Source organism: Typopeltis vanoorti, chromosome 16 (assembly GCF_054136105.1).
Source record: "Typopeltis vanoorti isolate ZY-2024b chromosome 16, IOZ_Tvanoo_1.0, whole genome shotgun sequence".
Taxonomy (NCBI): domain Eukaryota; kingdom Metazoa; phylum Arthropoda; class Arachnida; order Uropygi; family Thelyphonidae; genus Typopeltis; species Typopeltis vanoorti.
This window is the reverse complement of record NC_143564.1, coordinates 55,730,640-55,750,610: the sequence shown is the minus strand read 5'-3', so window position 1 is coordinate 55,750,610 and position 19,971 is coordinate 55,730,640. Positions and strand designations below refer to the sequence as shown.

The window sequence follows — 19,971 nt, the reverse complement described above, 5'->3', positions numbered from 1 at the left end:
TCGGTACTTATTGAAATTATACAGAGGAATTAAAACTTTTGCTGTGAGTATGTATCTTGACTATCACACAGACATAAAACATGACTTGGTAAAAATGAGCAACATCGTGGATTTTACCACCAACCACAGCCTAATACTCGGAATAGATAGCAACGCCCATTCGGTATTATGGTTTAATGAAAACACAAACAATAGAGGGAAAAATTTGGAAGCATTCATAGCATCAAATTCTCTACACATACTAAACGATGACCGTAACACTCCATCATTCGAAAATACCAGAGGAACCAGCTTCATCAATCTAACAATGGCAAACAATGCTATTTTACCCCTTGTTTCTGAAATACGAAGAAGAGGAAAGCTGTTCTGACCATCACATAATAAGCTTCATCATGAGTAACAAAAATTTAAACGGAATAGACAACACAAACCATCGCATTAACATCAAATACTTCACCAATAAAACCAACTAGAGACATTTATAAAAGTACCAGATCGACATAATAGGGGTGACTGAAACAAAAAAGACCAAAACTGGTGAGATCTTTCTGAGCAATAAATACAAAATGTTATATTCAGGCAATGACAATCAAGGAAAAGAAGGAGTAGCCATAGTATTCAACACAAAATACGAGGATAATCTTCTTGAATGGCAGTCAGTCTCAAGTAGAGTAATGTGGGCAAATATGAGAATGGGGAACTGGACAATGAGACTTATTTGTGCCTATGGTCCCACAGAAGGTTCTACTAAGGTAGAAGTGGAGGAATTTTTTGAGGCTTTAGAAAAAGCAACTGACACAATGAAAAAGGAAAAGTTGGTCCTTGTTGGGGATCTAAATAGCAGAGTAGGAAATGATTGTGAGACATACAAAAATATTTTGAGAAAATTTGGAGAAAAGAGCAAAACTAATAATAATGGCAAATATCTGTTGGATTTCTGCTCAGGACATGGACTGGTTATTACTAACACCATGTTCCAACATAAAAATGTGCACAAATTCACATGAAGAGAAGAGGCTGGGAATAAGAAAAGTCTCTTTGACTATGTTATTGTTGATAGTGATGTTTTCTCCCTGGTGCAGGACACCAGAGTGTACAGAGGATTTGAAATTGGAAGTGATCACTATTTAGTCTTGAGCAGGATAAAATTGAATTTCATATTGAAAGAATAACATGTAAGAAAGTTTTAAAGCGAATAAAAGTTGAGCAGCTCTCAGATGTGAGCTGTAGACTAAAATACACAAAGATTATTGAAGGAAAAATGAAAGAGTTTGAGAACAGGAATCAAACCTTGGAGATTCAGTGGCAAACTCTGAAGAAAACATTGATTGATTCTGCCAGAGAGGCATGTGGTGAGGTTGTTTGTAAGGATAAAAAAATCAGAACTCCCTGGTGGACACAGGAGGTTAAAGAGGCAGTGAAGGAAAAGAAGAAAGCATACCAAAAGTTCCTGTCAAATAAGTCAGCTTGTGCTCTTAGAGAATATAGAGACAAATGCAAGAATGCTAAACACTGTGTAAAACTAGCTAAACAAAAGTCATGGGAGGACTTTGGCAAGAATATAGAAAATAAATATCAAGAAGGTGGCAAAATATTCTGGAGGTTGTTGAAGAAGCTTAAGAATGGAGGAAAGAGTGCTATAAAAGGAATTAGAGATGATAAAGGTGACATGAAAACGGGAGAAAAAGATATCCTTGAAGTATGGAGTAATTACTTTGAAAAACTGCTAAATGAAACAAGCAGTGATGACAGCACAGTGGTAAAAAAGACTGACCAGGCATGCAGTCAGGAATACATATCCATACTTGAAGTAGAAAAAGCCATCAAAGGCTTGAAATGTGGAAAGGCAGCAGGAGTAGATGATATTCGACCAGAAATGCTGAAGTATGGTGGTATAAGAGTCTTACAGTGGCTGCACTGCATAGTTCAGAAAGCCTGGACAGAGGGACGAATTCCCGATGATTGGAGTAGAGCTCTCATAGTACCCATATATAAAAAGGGAAATAAAACTGCATGTGAGAATTACAGAGGTATTTCCCTACTGAGTGTTCCTGGCAAGATCTATGCAAGTATACTTGAGAAACGGTTGAGAAGAATTGTGGAAGAAAAGCTTGGGGAAGAACAAGCTGGATTCAGGTCAAATAGAGGCTGTCAGGATCAGATCTTCACTTTACGACAAATAGTCGAGAAAGCATGGGAATATAACAAAGATCTGTATTTAAGTTTTGTCGATCTGGAAAAGGCATATGACAAGGTGCCAAGAGAGAAGCTATTCAATACACTGCAGTTATATGGTGTCAATGGGACATTATATCAAGCAATACTTAGTCTTTATTTGAGTTGTAAGTCAGCAGTTAGAATTGAAGGAAGTACAGGAAGATGGTTTAATGTTAAATCTGGTGTGAGACAAGGATGTACATTATCCCCTCTGTTATTCATTATCTATATGGATCACATTATGAAGGAAAGTGGTATTAAACATGATATCAAAATTGGAGATGTTAATGTCAGCTCTTTGCTTTATGCGGATGATGTTATACTTCTAAATAAATCCGCTACAAGTCTGCAAGATTCTCTGACTAAATTGAATAGCTCTTGTAATAGATATGGTATGAAGGTCAGCAATAAAAAGACAAAGACAATGAAAATAGGCAGAATCATTGAAAATGTCAACTGTGTTGTGAATGGAGAACCTGTGGAACAAGTAAAACATTTCAGCTATTTAGGCACGATTTTCACTGAAGATGGTAAATTAAATATAGAAATAGACAACAGAATCAGCAAAGCTGGTATGGTGGGAAGTCAATTGAATAAATTCATATGGAATAAGAGAGAAATTAGTCGGAACACTAAATTAGCTGTATACAAGATAGTGTTCAAACCAGTTTTAACTTATGGATCTGAGAGCTGGGTCAGAAGTAAAACACTTGACCAAAGACTAGAGACTTCAGATATGAGAGTCCTGAGAATGATTATAGGCGTGAACAGATGGCATCAATGGCAGTATCATATTAAAAACGAGGATATTAGGAAAGAACTTGACATTGTCAGCATCCAGGAATGCGTTAGCAGAGCTAATCTCAGGTGGTATGGTCACTTAAACAGAATGGGCGAGGAAAGATTAGCAAAACAAGTGTTCTCTGCCAGGCTGGCAAGAAAACAACCGAGAGGAAGACCAAGATATAGGTGGATTGATACGGTACAAAGTGCTTTAGATGATAGAAATATAAGATCTGATAATATTGGAGTGTTGACAAGTAACAGACTGATTTGGAGGAAAATTGTAGATAGGAAATTAATAATGATGGAATTTTTTTCATGTAGTACTATCATATCCTGTACACCCCTTGAGGGTACATGGCAGGAATTTGATGATGATGATGATAAAACCAACTAGAGACATTTATAAAAGCATTAAAAAGAGAATTATCATGCTTAATCTCAGAACATCACTTTAATGCGAACAACAGCTCAGCTTAGACAAAAACCTAGCCATCTGGGCATCAGCACAAACCGATATAGACTTCCTTGCTTCTGCACTTTCATCAGGTCTGATAAAATCCAGTGACCAAACACTCAGAACAACCAAGAAGCTAAACATCGATGGAAGAAAATCAGTAGCTTGGTGGAAAGATGAACTAACAGTCCTAAAAAAACATGTCAATGCACTCAGATGACTATACCAAAGAACACAATAACCAAGATTTAAGAGAGAGCAGAAGATAGAACTACTATAAAGCCAAATACATCTATCAGTCCAAAATTACAAATGCAGAAACAGAATCATGGAAAACATTTTGTACAGTTTCAATCGTATCGAATCCTTGGAATTGCATATATGAATTAGCAGCAAGCAAGAACAAGACGACACTTATACCATCAACTATCAAGAAAACAGATGCACCTACACTAAAATCTTGGCAGAAACTGCAGATATTATGATAGAGAAGTTTATTCCCAATGACGATGAATCAACAGATGAAGAAATCCACAAAACTTACAAAGAATGGAAACAGATATAGACTTTCCTGACGTTGACTCATCTGCAACTAATGAAATCATGTCAACATTAAAATCAATGGATCCAAGAAAAACTCCTGGAGAAGATGGAATAAGCAGTGACATACTCATAACAGCATTTCTCGCATTCCCCGAATTCATAACAGTTTACAACAAATGCCTAAAAAGAGGATGATTTCTTTCAATATGGAAACACTCAAAAATTATACCCATAATGAAACCAGTAAAAGAAACATCTGATGATATTAACAAATACAGACCAATCAGTCTCATAAACATTGCTGGTAAGGTACTAGAAAAACTTCTAATAAACCGAATAATACACTATGGCTACTCAAGAAACCTATTAAGCAGCAATCAGTACGCATTCTGGCCTCAGTCCAGCACAGTAGACGCAATTATGGAGGTTAAAGAGTTTGTAGAAAACAGTCTACAGCAAAAAAAAAAGACGCACTACTGATCTCACACAATGTACAAGGAGCCTTCGATAATGTGTGGTGGCCAGCCATCAATCAATTAATAGATTTAAAATACCCTAAAAACTTACTACCTTACAAAAAATTATTTTTCATACAGAAGAGCAACTATGACATTAAAAACCACAACTGTAATGAAAAATGTCAAACGAGGCTGGCCGCAAGGTTCCTGCTGTTGGCCAGGTTTCTGGAACATCCAGTACGACTTGCTTTTAAGACTTCCCTTCACTACTGAAACAAAAGTCATAGTCTTTGCCGATGATGCGATGATAATGATTCAGGGATGTGACAACAGCTTACAGTTAGAAGTAACGGCCAACGAAGAACTCTTTAAAATTGCAGAGTGGGCACATGAGAAGAAATTTACATTTGATAGCACCAAATCTAAAGTGCTTCATATCTCACCCAAAAAATCAAAACAACCTGTAATGGTCTTCCTAAATGGAGAAGTTCTTGAGGTAGCCAGTTTGCTAAAATACCTAGGAGTAACAATAGATGAAAAATTTACCTTCAATAAGCACATCTCATATGTTGCTGAAAAAAAGCTTACAAATACAGGGTGGCCATAAACTAACTTTCCCTCTTTGGAGGCATCTGTAACTAAAATCTATAAATGGAATGAGACCATATTTTATATTGAGACTTTTGAAGGCATGGGGAGATGATTTCCGGGGAAAAAAGATTTAGTACCAAAAGTCGGCAATAGGGAAAATTTTGGTGCTGGTGGAGCCGAAAACCAGCAGATAATTACATTAAAGGCAGATAAAATGGAATAATAACATTTCGACGGTGTAAGCGACAGCTGTGTCACTCATTCCAGCTGGATATGTGGCGTATTACAATGATAATAAGAATAAGAATAATTAAACTAAAACAACTTACGAAAGACACAGAAATTAATGTAGTGATTGAACTCACAGGAAATAATGTTTTATTCATCAGAATCAGGGTCCCCTGGACCACATACATGATTTTCAATGTGCTGACCTTTGTTGTATGCAACTTGTGTACTTTCTTGTCTACCATAAGCCATATCAAGTTTGCGAGCTATGGCATGAGCGCTTGGACCAGTACCTGTGTCGTCAGACACCGCAGTAGCAACGTCTGTTATTGTCTCTTCTTACACTGCTTTTGTCTTCTGCCAGGTATAACTCCTAGTGATCTAGTTTCTTCAAACTTCTTAATCATAGCTCTCAGTGCTACAGCTGACATAGGATCTGTACGCGGTGCAACGCTGTGGGTAGGAGGCAAAACTTTTTTCACCTTTGTGCAAAACTTTTTTCACCGCCCCCATAAAATAAGTTTCCATGAAAAATTTTTGCGAAAAATTTTACTTTGTTATAAGTACAAAACAGTCTATACACATACATAAAAATAAATTTTATTTAACAGTAGTAGAACATTGTAATCACTGAAATTCCTGAATAAGGAATTTTTAATAATAAAAATTTTCAAAAATGTTTATTCCTTAATATATAAATACAACAGAATATATATATATATATATACACATACACAAAAATTACTTTTATTTTAATATAAAAAGAAATATTACATAACAAAGATAATTTGGAGATATGCTTTTAACTATGTAACAATTAGTATAAATGTAGATTTATTTTACATATTTATCCATCTTGCTTTAGCCGCCGCAAAATTTTTAATATCTTTAATGTCTAACGAATCCATAATATTATTTTCAATTAACATAATTGATAAATTCGTTAGATGCTCTCCAGACATTGTTGACTGCAAATAATTTTTTATTAGTTTTTCAGTTTTGAAAAACTTCTTTCCCCTGATGCGGCAGATATTGGTAATGTTAAATAAATACACATCACAATTGCAGTATTCTGAAACGTGTCGGTTAATTTTTTTTCGTATATATAATTTGAAACATCCTGAGGAGCTGACTCTTTTTTAATAAAACATTGTAAAGTTTTTAATTCCTCAAAAAAAGTCATACCATCAATATCGCGATTGTCGGAATCTTGATTGTCGCTCAGTTTTAAGTGCAAATCTTAACAATGTTTCATTAAATCTTCATTGCTCCAATCTTTAAATTTGCACTTAAAATTTTAACTTAAATTTGCACTTAAAATAAGAAACTATGCTATATTGTTTTAAGAGTATTAATCTTTCCGTGACAGCTATTGTCGTGTCTAAAATCACGAAGAAAAAATTTATTTAAAAATTTTGTTAAGGTGATGCGTTGTCTCATCTGATGCTTCGTAACCAAACATTTTTGTTTTTGTCCTTTGGGAATGTCTGGAAAAATAGGATCAATAAGATCGTTTGCTACTTCTTTTGCAGTTTTAATAATATTTTCAAAATATTGGTCTGTTCGGTGAGTATTTAATTCTTGTATAACATAATCAAGGTTTTTTGTAATTTTTCCCATATCAAATGTCAGATTTTGCATTATTTTGTTCGCAACATTTACAAGACTTAAGATTTCGTACCAAACATGAACAGAGCAAATAAATCTAAATGAATAAATCTTTGAAATTAAGTTGTCTGCCTGAATGCTAGAATCAATATCTTTAGTTTCATCTGCCGTAATATCAAAAAGAGCCTGGTAAATTTCCTTGATATTATTTTTAAGTGGCTTTATTGCTTCTACTCTACTTTTCCACCTAGGAGCAGAAACTGGTTTCAAATTTAAAACACGAATATATTTTTTAATATAGCCCAATGCTTCACAGATATTGAGAAATAATTATATAATTCCTATATTATCCCAAAAAATTTAGTTTCATAAGATATCTTAGCTGCATCAGTAACTACCAAATTTAATGAATGAGCAGCACACGGAATAAAAAAAGCCCCTTGAATTTATTTCAAGGATTTTTTTCTGCAGTCCATTATGTTTGCCTCGCATATTTGAACTGTTATCATAAGCTTGGCCGCATAAATCTGGAATGTTAATATTCAATCATTTTAAATAATTTTTTATAAATTGAAATAGTCCTTGCCCAGTGGTATCTTCTACAGATTGAAAATCCAAAAAATGTTCATGAATTTTTGCTATATTTGTATCTTTATTTTGATTAACAAATCTAATAACAATAGATAATTGTTCTGTGTGGCTTATATCCGAAGTAGTGTCAAGAATTAAGGAATAATATTTTGCCTCTTTAACCATTTCTAAAATTTTTTGTTTTATAGCTTTAGAAATTGTACGGATGACTTCATTTTGTATTTTATCACCTAAATAATGAGCAATGTTCCTTTTTTGTGATGTTTGGATGTGATGCAAGTGTTCTGCCATGATTGAATCAAATTTAGCAACAGTTTCTATTAACTTTAAAAAATTGCTGTTATCATTTTCAAAAAGTTTTTGTGAAGAACCTCTAAAAGCTATACACTGTCTTGATAAATATTGTATTATGTAGATTAACTGTTCAATAACAGATTGCCAATATTCTTTCTCAGTTTCGTATGATCTTTGTTGTGTGCAATCAATCGTGCATTTCTTAATCAATGACATTTTAAGTTCGCTGTATTTTGAACAGTTTTTAATGTGCGCGGAACTTGTCTCGTGTATTTTTAGTATATGACTCAAATGTTGCCAATCGTTACAACCGTATTCGTTAGTGAGTTGGGAATTTTGACTACCAAATATTTTGCAATAATAGAAAACCGATTCCGAATAAGCTAAATAACTTCGTAAAAGTTCTTCTCCATTTGCTAAAGTTCGATAATAATATGAATTGGAAATACTTGTGGCCAGATTTATCTTTGAGAAATTCTTTATTAACTGCTTGACGCAGGCAATGCTCAACTAAACAATCTCTAACTTTGTTATTATATGATTCGGCCAAGTACCTGGATCATTAACATTAAAATTTAAAGTAAAATTTGAAGTTTCGTGTTTCGCTGAATCGGAATCCAATATTTCTTCTGCTGCAACTTCAGACAGTCCAGTCAGGGCCAGTTTCATTTTCACATGTAACATTTATTTCTTCATAGTTATCTTGTGTCCTCTCTTTTTCTGTAGTAGAGCTACATGGAGTACTTGCTTCATCAGAACTTTCTGTTCTTCGTTTTTCATGTGGTCCTGAAGTTAAAAATTTATTCAGCGATCCAGCCAATTTATGTTCCAGTTGTACTCGTTGCAGTTGTCTTTTCCTTTTTTGTGCACCAGATAACTTCTTTGGCTTTTTTCCCGATATCTAGGGGGTTAACACACTTGGTTAGCTTTAAAATAAGAAGAGCGTTAAAAGTTGTCCACCGAAATAAATAATAATTTCTGAAATTTTCCCTTAAACTTATTTTTTAACCATTTAACTGACTATTATTTTTAAGGTGAATGGCCCAAGACGGACTATTTTTTTTTATTACAGAATTGGATTTTTCAGATGTTTTGAATAATAAATATGCTTACATTTTAGGTATTTTTTGAAAATTAACATGTAGAGATATTAGCCACTGATTGATTTCTCAGTGATATTTATTTAATATTTTTTACATTCAGGTAATTGTTGAATAATTAAGAAATTTCTAGAATATTAAAATTATTTATTGAAGAAATTAATAAAAGGACCCCAACCCCAATGTCTTCCAACCAGAACAAGAAAAAATATATAAATAAATCTCTTATTGAAAATTATTTATTTTCTAGATGTCTATCCAACGTAACAAAAATCTTTTGTTTTCAAAATAAGATAATTAACTAAAATGAAACAATTTAACGATTTTCAAACTTAGCAAAAATATAATAGATGTACTTACTTTACGTGAATAATAATCCAAATTGACAAAAAATTTACTAAACAACAATAAATATATTTTATAAAACAAAAGGCAACTGCACAGTAACACTGTTACTGTAATGCACAAAATGAAATGATGTAAAAATACATCAAAAAAGTATCAAGAAAGGGCCAATTGCAGTATGTGTAAACAAACTTAGAACATCTAAAGAGTTTTATAGCTCATAAATAATCTATGTTTAATTCAAGCCGCATCAGCCTGATTTGCCGATAGTCTCTCCCACATATCGGGATTTTTAGCAATGGTCCCTCAGCTGATTAATATGTTTATAATTTATAAACTATTATCTTTAAAATTTTATTTGTCTATCAAAAATCCAAAAATAAGTACACAATTAAAATCAAAGTCAAAAATTGTCCACAGTCACTTATACACAGAATACACAATATACTCAATATGTTTCACATTCAAAATTGAAATGACACTGAAAAAAATGTAAGAAGTGAGAATAATAAGAAGTAAGAATTTTATCTTTAAAATTTTATTTGTGTATCAAATCCAAAAATTAGTACACAGTTAAAATCAAAGTCAAAAATTGTCCAAAGTCAATTAAACACAGAATACACAATATACTTGATATGTTTCACATTCAAAATTGAAATGACGCTGAAAAAATGTAAGAAGTGCATATTTGGATAGACGCTATTTCGTCTATCCAAATTCGAAGCAAAATTTAAGAAAACAAACATCATTATATACACATATGTTTCAGACTAAGTATTTTTGGATAGATCAGTGTTTCTGAAACTTCAGATATCCGTGTGCTCCTTCTTTAATTTTCATTATTATCAAGTACGTTTTCAAAATACCCTTATCAAAATAATAATAATAATAATAATAATAATAATAAATAAATAAAAATATGTTTCATTATAAATGTCTGTTTTATTTTAATTTAGATGTACATTTAAACAAAATAAATATGAGTTATTTTTAATAGAACAAAATTTATAAAGATACTATACATTTTTACTTAATAAAAATAATTTATCATCAATGAGAGGAGTGAAATTGCTTATTGCTATATCTGCTATATTGCTCTCTTTTGCGCGTTTTATAAATCCAGTCTTTAACCAATGATCTATACTTAAGAATTTGAAAGCTAAAAAAAATATTACAGTATTTACTCGACTATAACTCGAATATGAGAATATATTGTTGGAAGTAGAGGAAATAAGAGATCTGGGGGTGATAGTGGATAAGGATCTAAAATTTAGGGGACACATCGCCAAAATTGTGAAGACAACACAAAGGCTTCTGGGAATGATGCGGAGGACACTGACATGTAGAAGTAGGGAGATACTTGTTCCAATGTATAAGGCTTTGATTAGGCCACACTTGGACTATTGTGCCCAGATTTGGTCACCGGGTTTTCAGAAGGATGAAGAGATGTTGGAAAGGGTCCAAAGGCGAATGACTAAGGTAGTTTCTGACCTCTGTAATGTTGAGTATGAGGAAAGATTGAAAAGATGTAATTTGCAGAGTCTCGTGGAGAGAAGGAAGAGGGGAGATATGATAGAGACCTACAAGTTGGTAAGGGGTTGTTATAGGATCAATGGTGGAGAAGTTCTACAGAGAATAGTGGGAGATCAGGGGAGAACCAGAGGTCATCCCTGGAAACTGTATAAGGAGGGTGTGAGTAAGGGAGTGAGAGGCAGGTTTTTTTCGTGCAGAGTTGTGAGTGATTGGAATGCCCTGCCTGAGAGCGTGGTGTCTGCAAGTAGTTTGAATGTGTTTAAGACACGGTATGATGAGATGTGTGTGTAAGATAAAAGGACCTCCTAGATGAGTCTTTGACTCCATGAGGTCTTGTTTTAATAATAATAATAATAATAATAACTCGCACTTTTTTCCCAAAATGAAAGCTAAAAAATCTTGCTGCGAGATATATGCAGGGATTTTTGGAAACTAAAGTTTTCAGAAAAAAAAAACTGAAAATGGGTATGACTTACCAAGAGACTTCTATTCTCCATCACTTCTTTTCTCCTGGAGAGCGGTTTCCTTGTGTGCAATCAAAGTTATCTACCCAAATAGAGTCATCTTCTTTCCCATTATATCAAGCAAAAATTACCAGTAATTTAAGACTTGAGATATGTAATGAACAATACTTGACAAATTACTAATGAGAAGTGAAAGATGTGCGTGATTGTAGGCCTGTAGAGAAAAAGCAACTATCAAGAAGTGCATATGATTGGTGCGATATTAACAAAAGATCGCACGACCCAAACAAAACAAGCTGACAATTGAATTGAAATGCTAATTCTCTTAAACCGATTTCCATAATATCTGAAATGCATTCACTATATATTTCTTAGCTTTAGCACGTTCATGACGGGGTAGTGTCAAGCAAAACCATATGTTGCACCTGCAGCATGTAGTTTGCGTGAGTGTATATAGCAGTTTCTGTTGGAGGGAAATTGTGATTCATTAGTTAGTGTTTATATACTCAGTTGTCTGTAATTGCACTATTTGTTGCGAAATATATTACACAGTCTACAAATGTCTGTGAACCTTATTCAGTGGCATGATAAAACTAGTGGCTTTTTGTGTTTCTGCAGTATAATTGCTGTTGGGGATGACGTATTGTTTACTGCAGGTTATCGCTCCAATGTGAAATTCGGGGCGATAGAGACTTGCAATATGAGTAGGAGAATTCATGCATAATATAATTTAATATATATATATATAGACTATAAAAGTTTATGAAATTCACATTGTATGATACTTTATGAGTTGTTTCCTTAAGTATCTAATAAGTGGGTTCTAAAATGTTTAGTTTTAGTATGTATGACTATAATTTTTTTATTAATAAAATATAATGAGCACATATTTAACTGTCAATGAGAAATGCCACCTTTTTTATTTGCTAACTAAATGCTGTATTTTTGTAAAATATCTTGTTGCCATAATATGGCTGAACGAGCGCTCTTATTAAGCAGCACTGTGAGCGCTCTTATTAAGCAGGCTGCCTCTATGCTACACCCTGTTGACAGTACTGGGCAAATCACAGCATAAGAATGAATTCACGGTCTGTCTTAAACTAACAATTTCCACTAAAAATATAATAAACAATCGAGAATATTTATACAATTTTCGTTGAGTCGATGCTTACTCTGTGAAATAAAATCTGTGGTAATATTGATAACGTTTCATTTCAAACAAATTATAATAAAACTGGTGATGTATTAAGTTAAAAATGTTGTTAGATTATTAAGAATTCATAATAATTTGACTGATTTAAAATTTCATTTTTATTGCATTAACTATAATTTGTAATTGTGTGATTTATATAGTACGATATAATTCAAGAATAAGAAAATTTATATATTTTTTTTATTATTTCCCGTGGTGAAATGGCGCCCCTATCTTCAAGCGCTTTTGTGTGGCATACAATCTGCACAACCGCATAGCGTGGCCCTGCCTGTATGCAGGTTACGAAGCCTTCTAAAATCCCAAAGGGCCGCTACGGCATTGCACTGTTTAAAGTAAAACAACTTAACAATTAAAGCACGTTGAGTCAAGGTACGATGCATATCGAGCACAATTTGTCAGTCATTCGAATAACTGCCTGAATGTTCCCAATCCCTTTTTAAGTGGAATTGGTGGTGCTGCTGTCACGTACGCACAGTAAAATTTGCATAATCCTTTTTACCTGCATTTACTGCAAAAATTTGACTGCTTTTGGCTCCGCCAGCACCAAAATTTCCCCTATCAGCGACTTTTGGTACTTTTTTTTTTTCGCGGAATTCATCTCCCCATGCCTTCAAAAGTCTCAATATAAAAAGTGGTCTCATTCCGTGTATTAGTTTTTTTAGCTACAGATACCTCCAAAGAGGGAAAGTTAATATATTGTCACCCTGTAGTAAACCTCTTAACTCGACAAGGATTAAGTGGGGATTAGGCCAACGAGTGCTGAAAACAATATATACCGGAGCTATACTACCACTGATATCTTGTGCTGCACCTGCCTGGAAACATACTCTAAAATTAAAGATAAACCGACAAAAACTAAACAGAGGATCAATGCCTTATAGCCATACTTATAATTAAAGGATACAGGACAATATCTTTCGAGGCAGCTTGCGTTATTACAGTTCTAACACCATCTGCCTGAAAATACAAGAATTATCCATTATATATGACGTCACTTCCGGAAGATATAACGAAAGTTGTTACGTTCTTACATTGTTGTTACATTGATCCAAATTGCTACGAACGTCTGTTTCACTACAATAAGTGGCCTCACCCAGCAAAGAAAACATATATTAAGGAGAAGGAAAGCTCTGAAAGTGACAAATTCCAAATATATTCACTGACGGAAGCAAAACTGAAGGGAACGTCAGTTGTTCTTTCACTGCATACAACAGACAGTCCATCATACAAGAATGCTACTCTAGACTGCATCCCCTCTGTTCCAACAGCCAAGCAGAACAACTTGCTATAGTTCAGTCACTTACATATCTCCAGGAATTAGAACTCAACACCTCTCATCAAAAGACAGCAAAAATTTACAGTGATAGTAGAAGCACTATAGACGGCATAAAAAACCAGAACAACCATAAAGCATTAATAGAACAGACAAGAAATCTGGTTTGAAATCTCAGTCTAGAGGGATGGGAAATCAAGTTCTGCTGAGTGAAAGCGCATACCGGAATAGCAGGAAATGAGAGAGCGGATCAGTTGGCCAAAGCAGCTAGAAATGAATGGTTAGGAACAAGTTACCAGAAATTCCTGAAATCTGCAATAAAAACACTTGCAGAAGAGAAAAGAGGAGAAGACATGTGGGAAGAAGAATGGAAAACATCAAGAAACGGATCAACAACAAAAGAATTCTTTCCTAGCATTAGAAGCAGACTCCAGCTGAAAAGATACGCCATTTCTCCAGGTTTAACCACACTACTAATAGGACACTACTTACACAGATTCCATATCCTGGAATCACCATCGTGCATTTGCAGTCCACACCTTCAACAGACTGTTGACGACATACTTTATGACTGTCAGCTATTGGACTCCATCCGGTTGCTCCTAATACAACACTTCATCACTTCCGGAGCAAGTGTCGAGTGGCAAAACAGAGACTTATCAAAACAGAGACTTATCAGTCCTTGTAATCTAACATAAATACTGTTATTATGTGATATATACTGTATAGTGTTAATGCATATATATAAATATAAATGTAAATATGAAAATTGATAAAAAAATATAAATAGAAATGTTAATCAGTAATTGTAAGCTACATGTAATATAAGCACTGTATGCAATGGATCATGTAGGAATAAATTACCTCCTGGTAGGGTTACTATTGGGAGGAAAATGCAAAACACACACATTCACACACACACACACACACAAAATAATCTTCCAAAGCAGATTCTTCCCTACTTGGGTTTCATGCATAACATAGAATGCTACATTTTAGGCTATAATAAATTTAGTTCAAATTTAGTCCCTTCCCTTAATGCATGTCTGCAAGATGTGCTTTGCATTATGGTAAATACTAAGACAAGGGGTGATGAGAGCTTGGTCCACCTTTACCATGAGTTGCCTCAGTCCTGAGGATACTTCAGGTGCAAACTTTGTTTGCTTACACTTGGATAAAGGATTATTATTATTACTACACCAAGACCTCATGGAGTCAAAGACTCATCTGGGAGGTCCTTTTATCACACACACACACACACATCTCATCATAGCGTGTTTTAAACACGCTCAAACTCCTTGCAGACATCACACTCTCAGGCAAGGCATTCCAATCATTCACAACTCTGCACGAAAAAAACCTGCCTCTCACTATCCTACTCACACCCTCTTTATACAGTTTCCAGGGATGACCTCTGGTTCTCCCATGATCTCCCACTATTCTCTGTAGAACTTCTCCACCATTGATCCTATAACAACCCTTACCAAATTGTAGGCTCTATCGTATCTCCCCTCTTCCTTCTTTCCACCAGACTCTGCACTTTACATCTTCTCAATCTTTCCTCATACTCAACATTCCAGAGGTCAGAAACTACCTTAGTCAGTTGCCTTTGAACCCTTTCCAACATCACTTCATCCTTCTGAAAACCCAGTAACCAAATCTGCGCACAATAGTCTGTGTGTGGCCTAATCAAAGCCTTATACAATGGAACAGGAATCTCCCTACTTGTACATGTCAGTGTCCTCCGCATCATTCCCAGAAGCCTTTGTGTTGTCTTCACAATTTTGGTGATGTGTCCCCTAAATTTTAGATCCTTATCTACTATCACCCCCAGATCTCTTATTTCCTCTACCTCCAACAATATATTCTCACCAAGCATAAATTCTGCATCCCATCTTTGTTTTCCAAATTTTAAAACCTTACATTTTGCGACATTGAACTCGCATCCCCATTTCCGTGCCCAATCCCTCAATTCATTCAAGTCTTCTTGCAAGGCCACAACATCTTCATTACTCGTTATGGTTTGTCCCAACTTTGCATCATCTGCAAACAATTAAATATCTCCATCCAAATCTTCACCAATATCATTAATATACAGGTTAAATAGTAATGGCCCTAAAACAGACCCCTGAGGCACTCTACTAGTGACTTTCCTTTCCTGGATATCGCACCCCCACACACAACTTGTTGATGCCTATCAGATAGCCAGTCTCCAATCCAATGCACTAATCTAATATCCAACCCCATCTGCTCTAGTTTGACTGTCAACTTATCATGAGGTACTCTATCAAAAGCTTTTGTGAAATCCAAGTATATTACTGTGTATCCTTCTCCTCTGTCCAAGGAAGCAGTCACTTTATTGTAATAAGTAAGTAGATTACTAAAACATGACCTCCCTTTAGCAAATTCGTACTGTCCTTCAAAGATTCTACCATTGTTGTCAACCCAACTCTGGATCCTAGTTCTCACAAGCTTCGCCAACAACTTAACCACAACACCTGACACAGAGATAGGCCTATAGTTTGATTCTTGAGTTCGATCACCTCCTTTATGAAGTGGCACAATCTTGCCCTCCTTCCACTCTTTAGGAACTTGACCATATGCAAGACTCATATTAAAAAAATATGTTAAGGCAGGTGTCAACTCTCTGGCCCATTCCATCAGAATACGTGGTGATATATTATCAAGTCCCACACAACCTTATTTACATGTAGTTTGCTCAAATCCCCATACACCTCTTGCTTACACAGTCTCTCCTCCACATCATCAACGATTAAACTAAATTTATTATAGTCTAACCAAGTGAAAAAAACTTCCAACAACTACATTTCGGCATTGAAAGTGTCATTCATGTTATATAATAGGAGGGGGCCAAATAGGATGTTGAAATTTTTTTCGCTTGATTATACTATAAATTAAAGATGCCAAGAAATTATATTCTTGGTTTCATCCATTATCTAAGTATATTTAAACATAGGTCTGTGTAATAGTTTGATATATTCCCATTGGATCACAAGGTTAGTATTTTCAACTTCATGTGCAAGGCCAATTTCTGACGTTTTTAAACATGGAGTTTCAAACCTCACATGTCTGACCTGGCCTGGCACAACATGGAGTCGTAAACACTAGCCAGAAGATCTAATGGTAATAACAGGTGTCATCAAAAAGTTTCGAGACTAGCTCTGTTTATGAGAAATTACTTTATTTATCTACGTTTACACACTATCACCTTCAAAATAGACCCCTTGCATATCAATACAGTGCTCCCAGCATTCTTGCCACTTCTGGAATGCATCCTGGAAGTCTTCTTTTCGAAGCATGTCAAGTACCTTCTGCGATTCGCACTGGATCTCTGCAATGGTGTCAAAACAGTGATATTTGAGATGGATCTTCATCTTCGGGAAGAGGGCGAAGTCTGGTGAATAGGGTGGGTGCAGAAGTGAGATCATGTTTCTGGCGAGAAACTCACGTGTGAGGAGAGCTCAATGACAGGGTGCATTGTCATCGTGGAGCATCCAGTTTTTCGCGTGCCACAGATCTGGTCGCTTTCGCCGAATGTCCTCCCTCAGATGCCTTAAAACCTGGTAGTAGAACTCGCTATTCACGGTCTGGCCCCTGAGGACGAATTCTCGATGCACAATGCAGCGAATGTCAAAAAAGACGATGAGGATGCACTTGGTCAAGCTGCAGACCTGCCTCACCTTTTTCGGTCGTGGAGATGATGGGCTCTTCCACTGCGAAGACTGTTGCTTCATCTCAGGGTCATACCATACACCCAGGTTTCGTCATCGGTAATGATCCTCGACATGAATTGCCCAGTTTCATGCAGAATTTCACACTTGCTCTTTGTTCTGACTTGCTGTCCATGATGAAATCACAGATGTGGTAACGCAGGTAGTCAGAATAGCATCAGTTGCACAGCTTCTGATGTACACAGGACGATGTCTTTTGGCACACTGACTTATGAAGTAGGTGCTCCCCGTGACTGTGCGTGCAGCCTCTGCATGTGCTGCCATCTGTTGGCGTGTTACAAACCTTGTCTCGAAACTTTTCGATACCACCTCATATGATATCATTGAGGAATAGCAGATGTATGAAATGTAGTAATTTACTTACTTTCTATAATAAAGTCACAGTTGAGTTGGATACTCCTGGACTTTGTAAGATATTTGACATGATACTACATAGAACTCTATTATATGAATTAGAGCAGTTGTATAAAGTTAGTGACAGAATATATTATCTGTTAGGTGTGTGTGTGTGTGTGTGTGTGTGTGTGTGTGTGTGTGTGCGATCGTGCTTACATGCACTTTGGTAAGATGGGGAGATGACAGGTTACATGACTCAGCCATTGAATATTACCCAATTCCTAGAAAGCTTCATTTTTACATTAAAATTTGTAGTTCACTGTCTTCTGATAAATATGGAAGGCTTGAACAGAAAATGAAAGTGAACACTTTAACAGTTTAGGACTACAATCTCTTAAAATTTAAAAACATGATCTATTATTTTTAAAACTTATTATTTTCAACAAGTAAAAACTAATAAATCCAACGTTTATCAGCTGAAACCATTATACTCTAATTGCAGATATTTTACATTAATTGTTTTGTATACCATCTAAACATATAGCATCATGGCAAATATTTTATGTTAGCATTTTGTACATTTTAACATATACTGTATGGAACTATATCTGTATAGTTTTATAAAAAATTATGGAACTATATAAATTAGAAAATTGGATATTGAGATCAGATATCATTATTATAATACCTGGGAGATGGACTCTTTTTACAATCTATATGTTAGCTTGCTGTGATTTTGGCACACTGTTTTTATTGAACAAATCAACAGATACAGTGACACCATTGAACTGGTGTGATATTACTTTTTAATTAAATTCTTCATTATGTAGGGCCCAAGAGGATTTCCTGGACCTCGTGGCTTTCCTGGATTACCCGGACCACCTGTAAGTATGTTAAGCAGTCACAGTATAACATATTTTATATGCTTTATATTCTTATTAAAGTCCAATTTGATTTAACATTTTATTGAAGAAAAAGCCTTTTTATAGTGAGTTTTTCTTTTTTTTTTATATGAATTCCCTTGCACAAAATTCTGTGAATTTTTTATACATTAGTACCATGGATGCTGGCCCAGTTAGATGAGTGGTTAGCATATCCACTCTCCAGCCAAGAGGCTGTGTGTTCAACTCCTGCCTAGGCATAGGTTCAAATGGATGTTTGTGATTGTCTTCTGCCTTCATACATTCATTTATCCAAGTATATATATATATATATATATATATATATATATATATATATACTCTCCCAAGATGAACTGGGTCACCATGGAAGAAGTAGACCCAACCCTCCTGCAATGGGAGAGGCCTTCACCCTGTAGTGGGTAGAAAACAGGCTGATCATCATCATCAGTGCCATGGACAGATTAAATACCAGATAATCTATTTTCTCTGTTCTGAATGCGAATCATGGAATATTTTATCCTTTTTAGTCCTCCAATCAGAAGAGTGTTGATCTCATACCAGCAATGAAATTTATCTACCAACTAAAGATATTCACAAAAACTTTATGTACCTGTAGTAGGATTTCAACTATTTGTTGGAGAACAGATGTACTATCCACTTGGCCAGTAAGCCTTGGTAATAATATAAGATTAGGATTTGTGTACAGACACAGGTTTAATTACTTGAATTTCTTGAGAATATGAAGCGTTGATGAGGTTCTAGAATCAAAATGGTAATTGGTATTGAAATGCTCCTTATGAGGATAAACTGAAGGTGTTGAATAATGTCTAAAGTGGGACATTGGTGAACAGAGGAGACATTATAAATTACCATATGTCAGTGTGTTAGAGTGTAAGTAAGGCTTTCTATACTGGCTTTAAAGTGGGCTGAGTGTTTTATGTGCAAAGGGGTGTTGCCGGTATATTGGAAAGCTAAATAGTTGGCTAATTTTATATGGGTGAACCAGTGGCATCTACATTTGAGCATAATGACACATTCTGTTTGTGGATTTTAGATCATCTGTACATACAGGAAAGGGGGAGTGCTAAAATTACATGGTTTTAGTTTATTAGTAATTCTGTTAGGAATTCAATAAATGACCGCCAGTATGGATTCCGCCACTGCCGATCAACAGCAGATCTACTCACATACGTCACCCATCTCTGGACAAATGCTATGGAGAGGTTTGGCAAATCTCAAGTGGTTGCACTAGATATCTCCAAAGCCTTTGACCGGGTCTGGAA

General features: G+C 35.1%; 1 protein-coding gene across 1 annotated transcript in view; it reads left to right on the top strand.

The window, feature by feature from the left end:
• LOC150098030 (uncharacterized) overlaps positions 1-19,971 on the top strand; it is a 345,561-nt gene that overhangs the window by 212,416 nt on the left and 113,174 nt on the right. Inside the window, exon 13 of the mRNA XM_090406662.1 lies at positions 18,617-18,670. Coding sequence (XP_090262788.1) covers positions 18,617-18,670 — 54 coding nt within the window. The remainder of the gene's footprint in view (positions 1-18,616; positions 18,671-19,971) is intronic.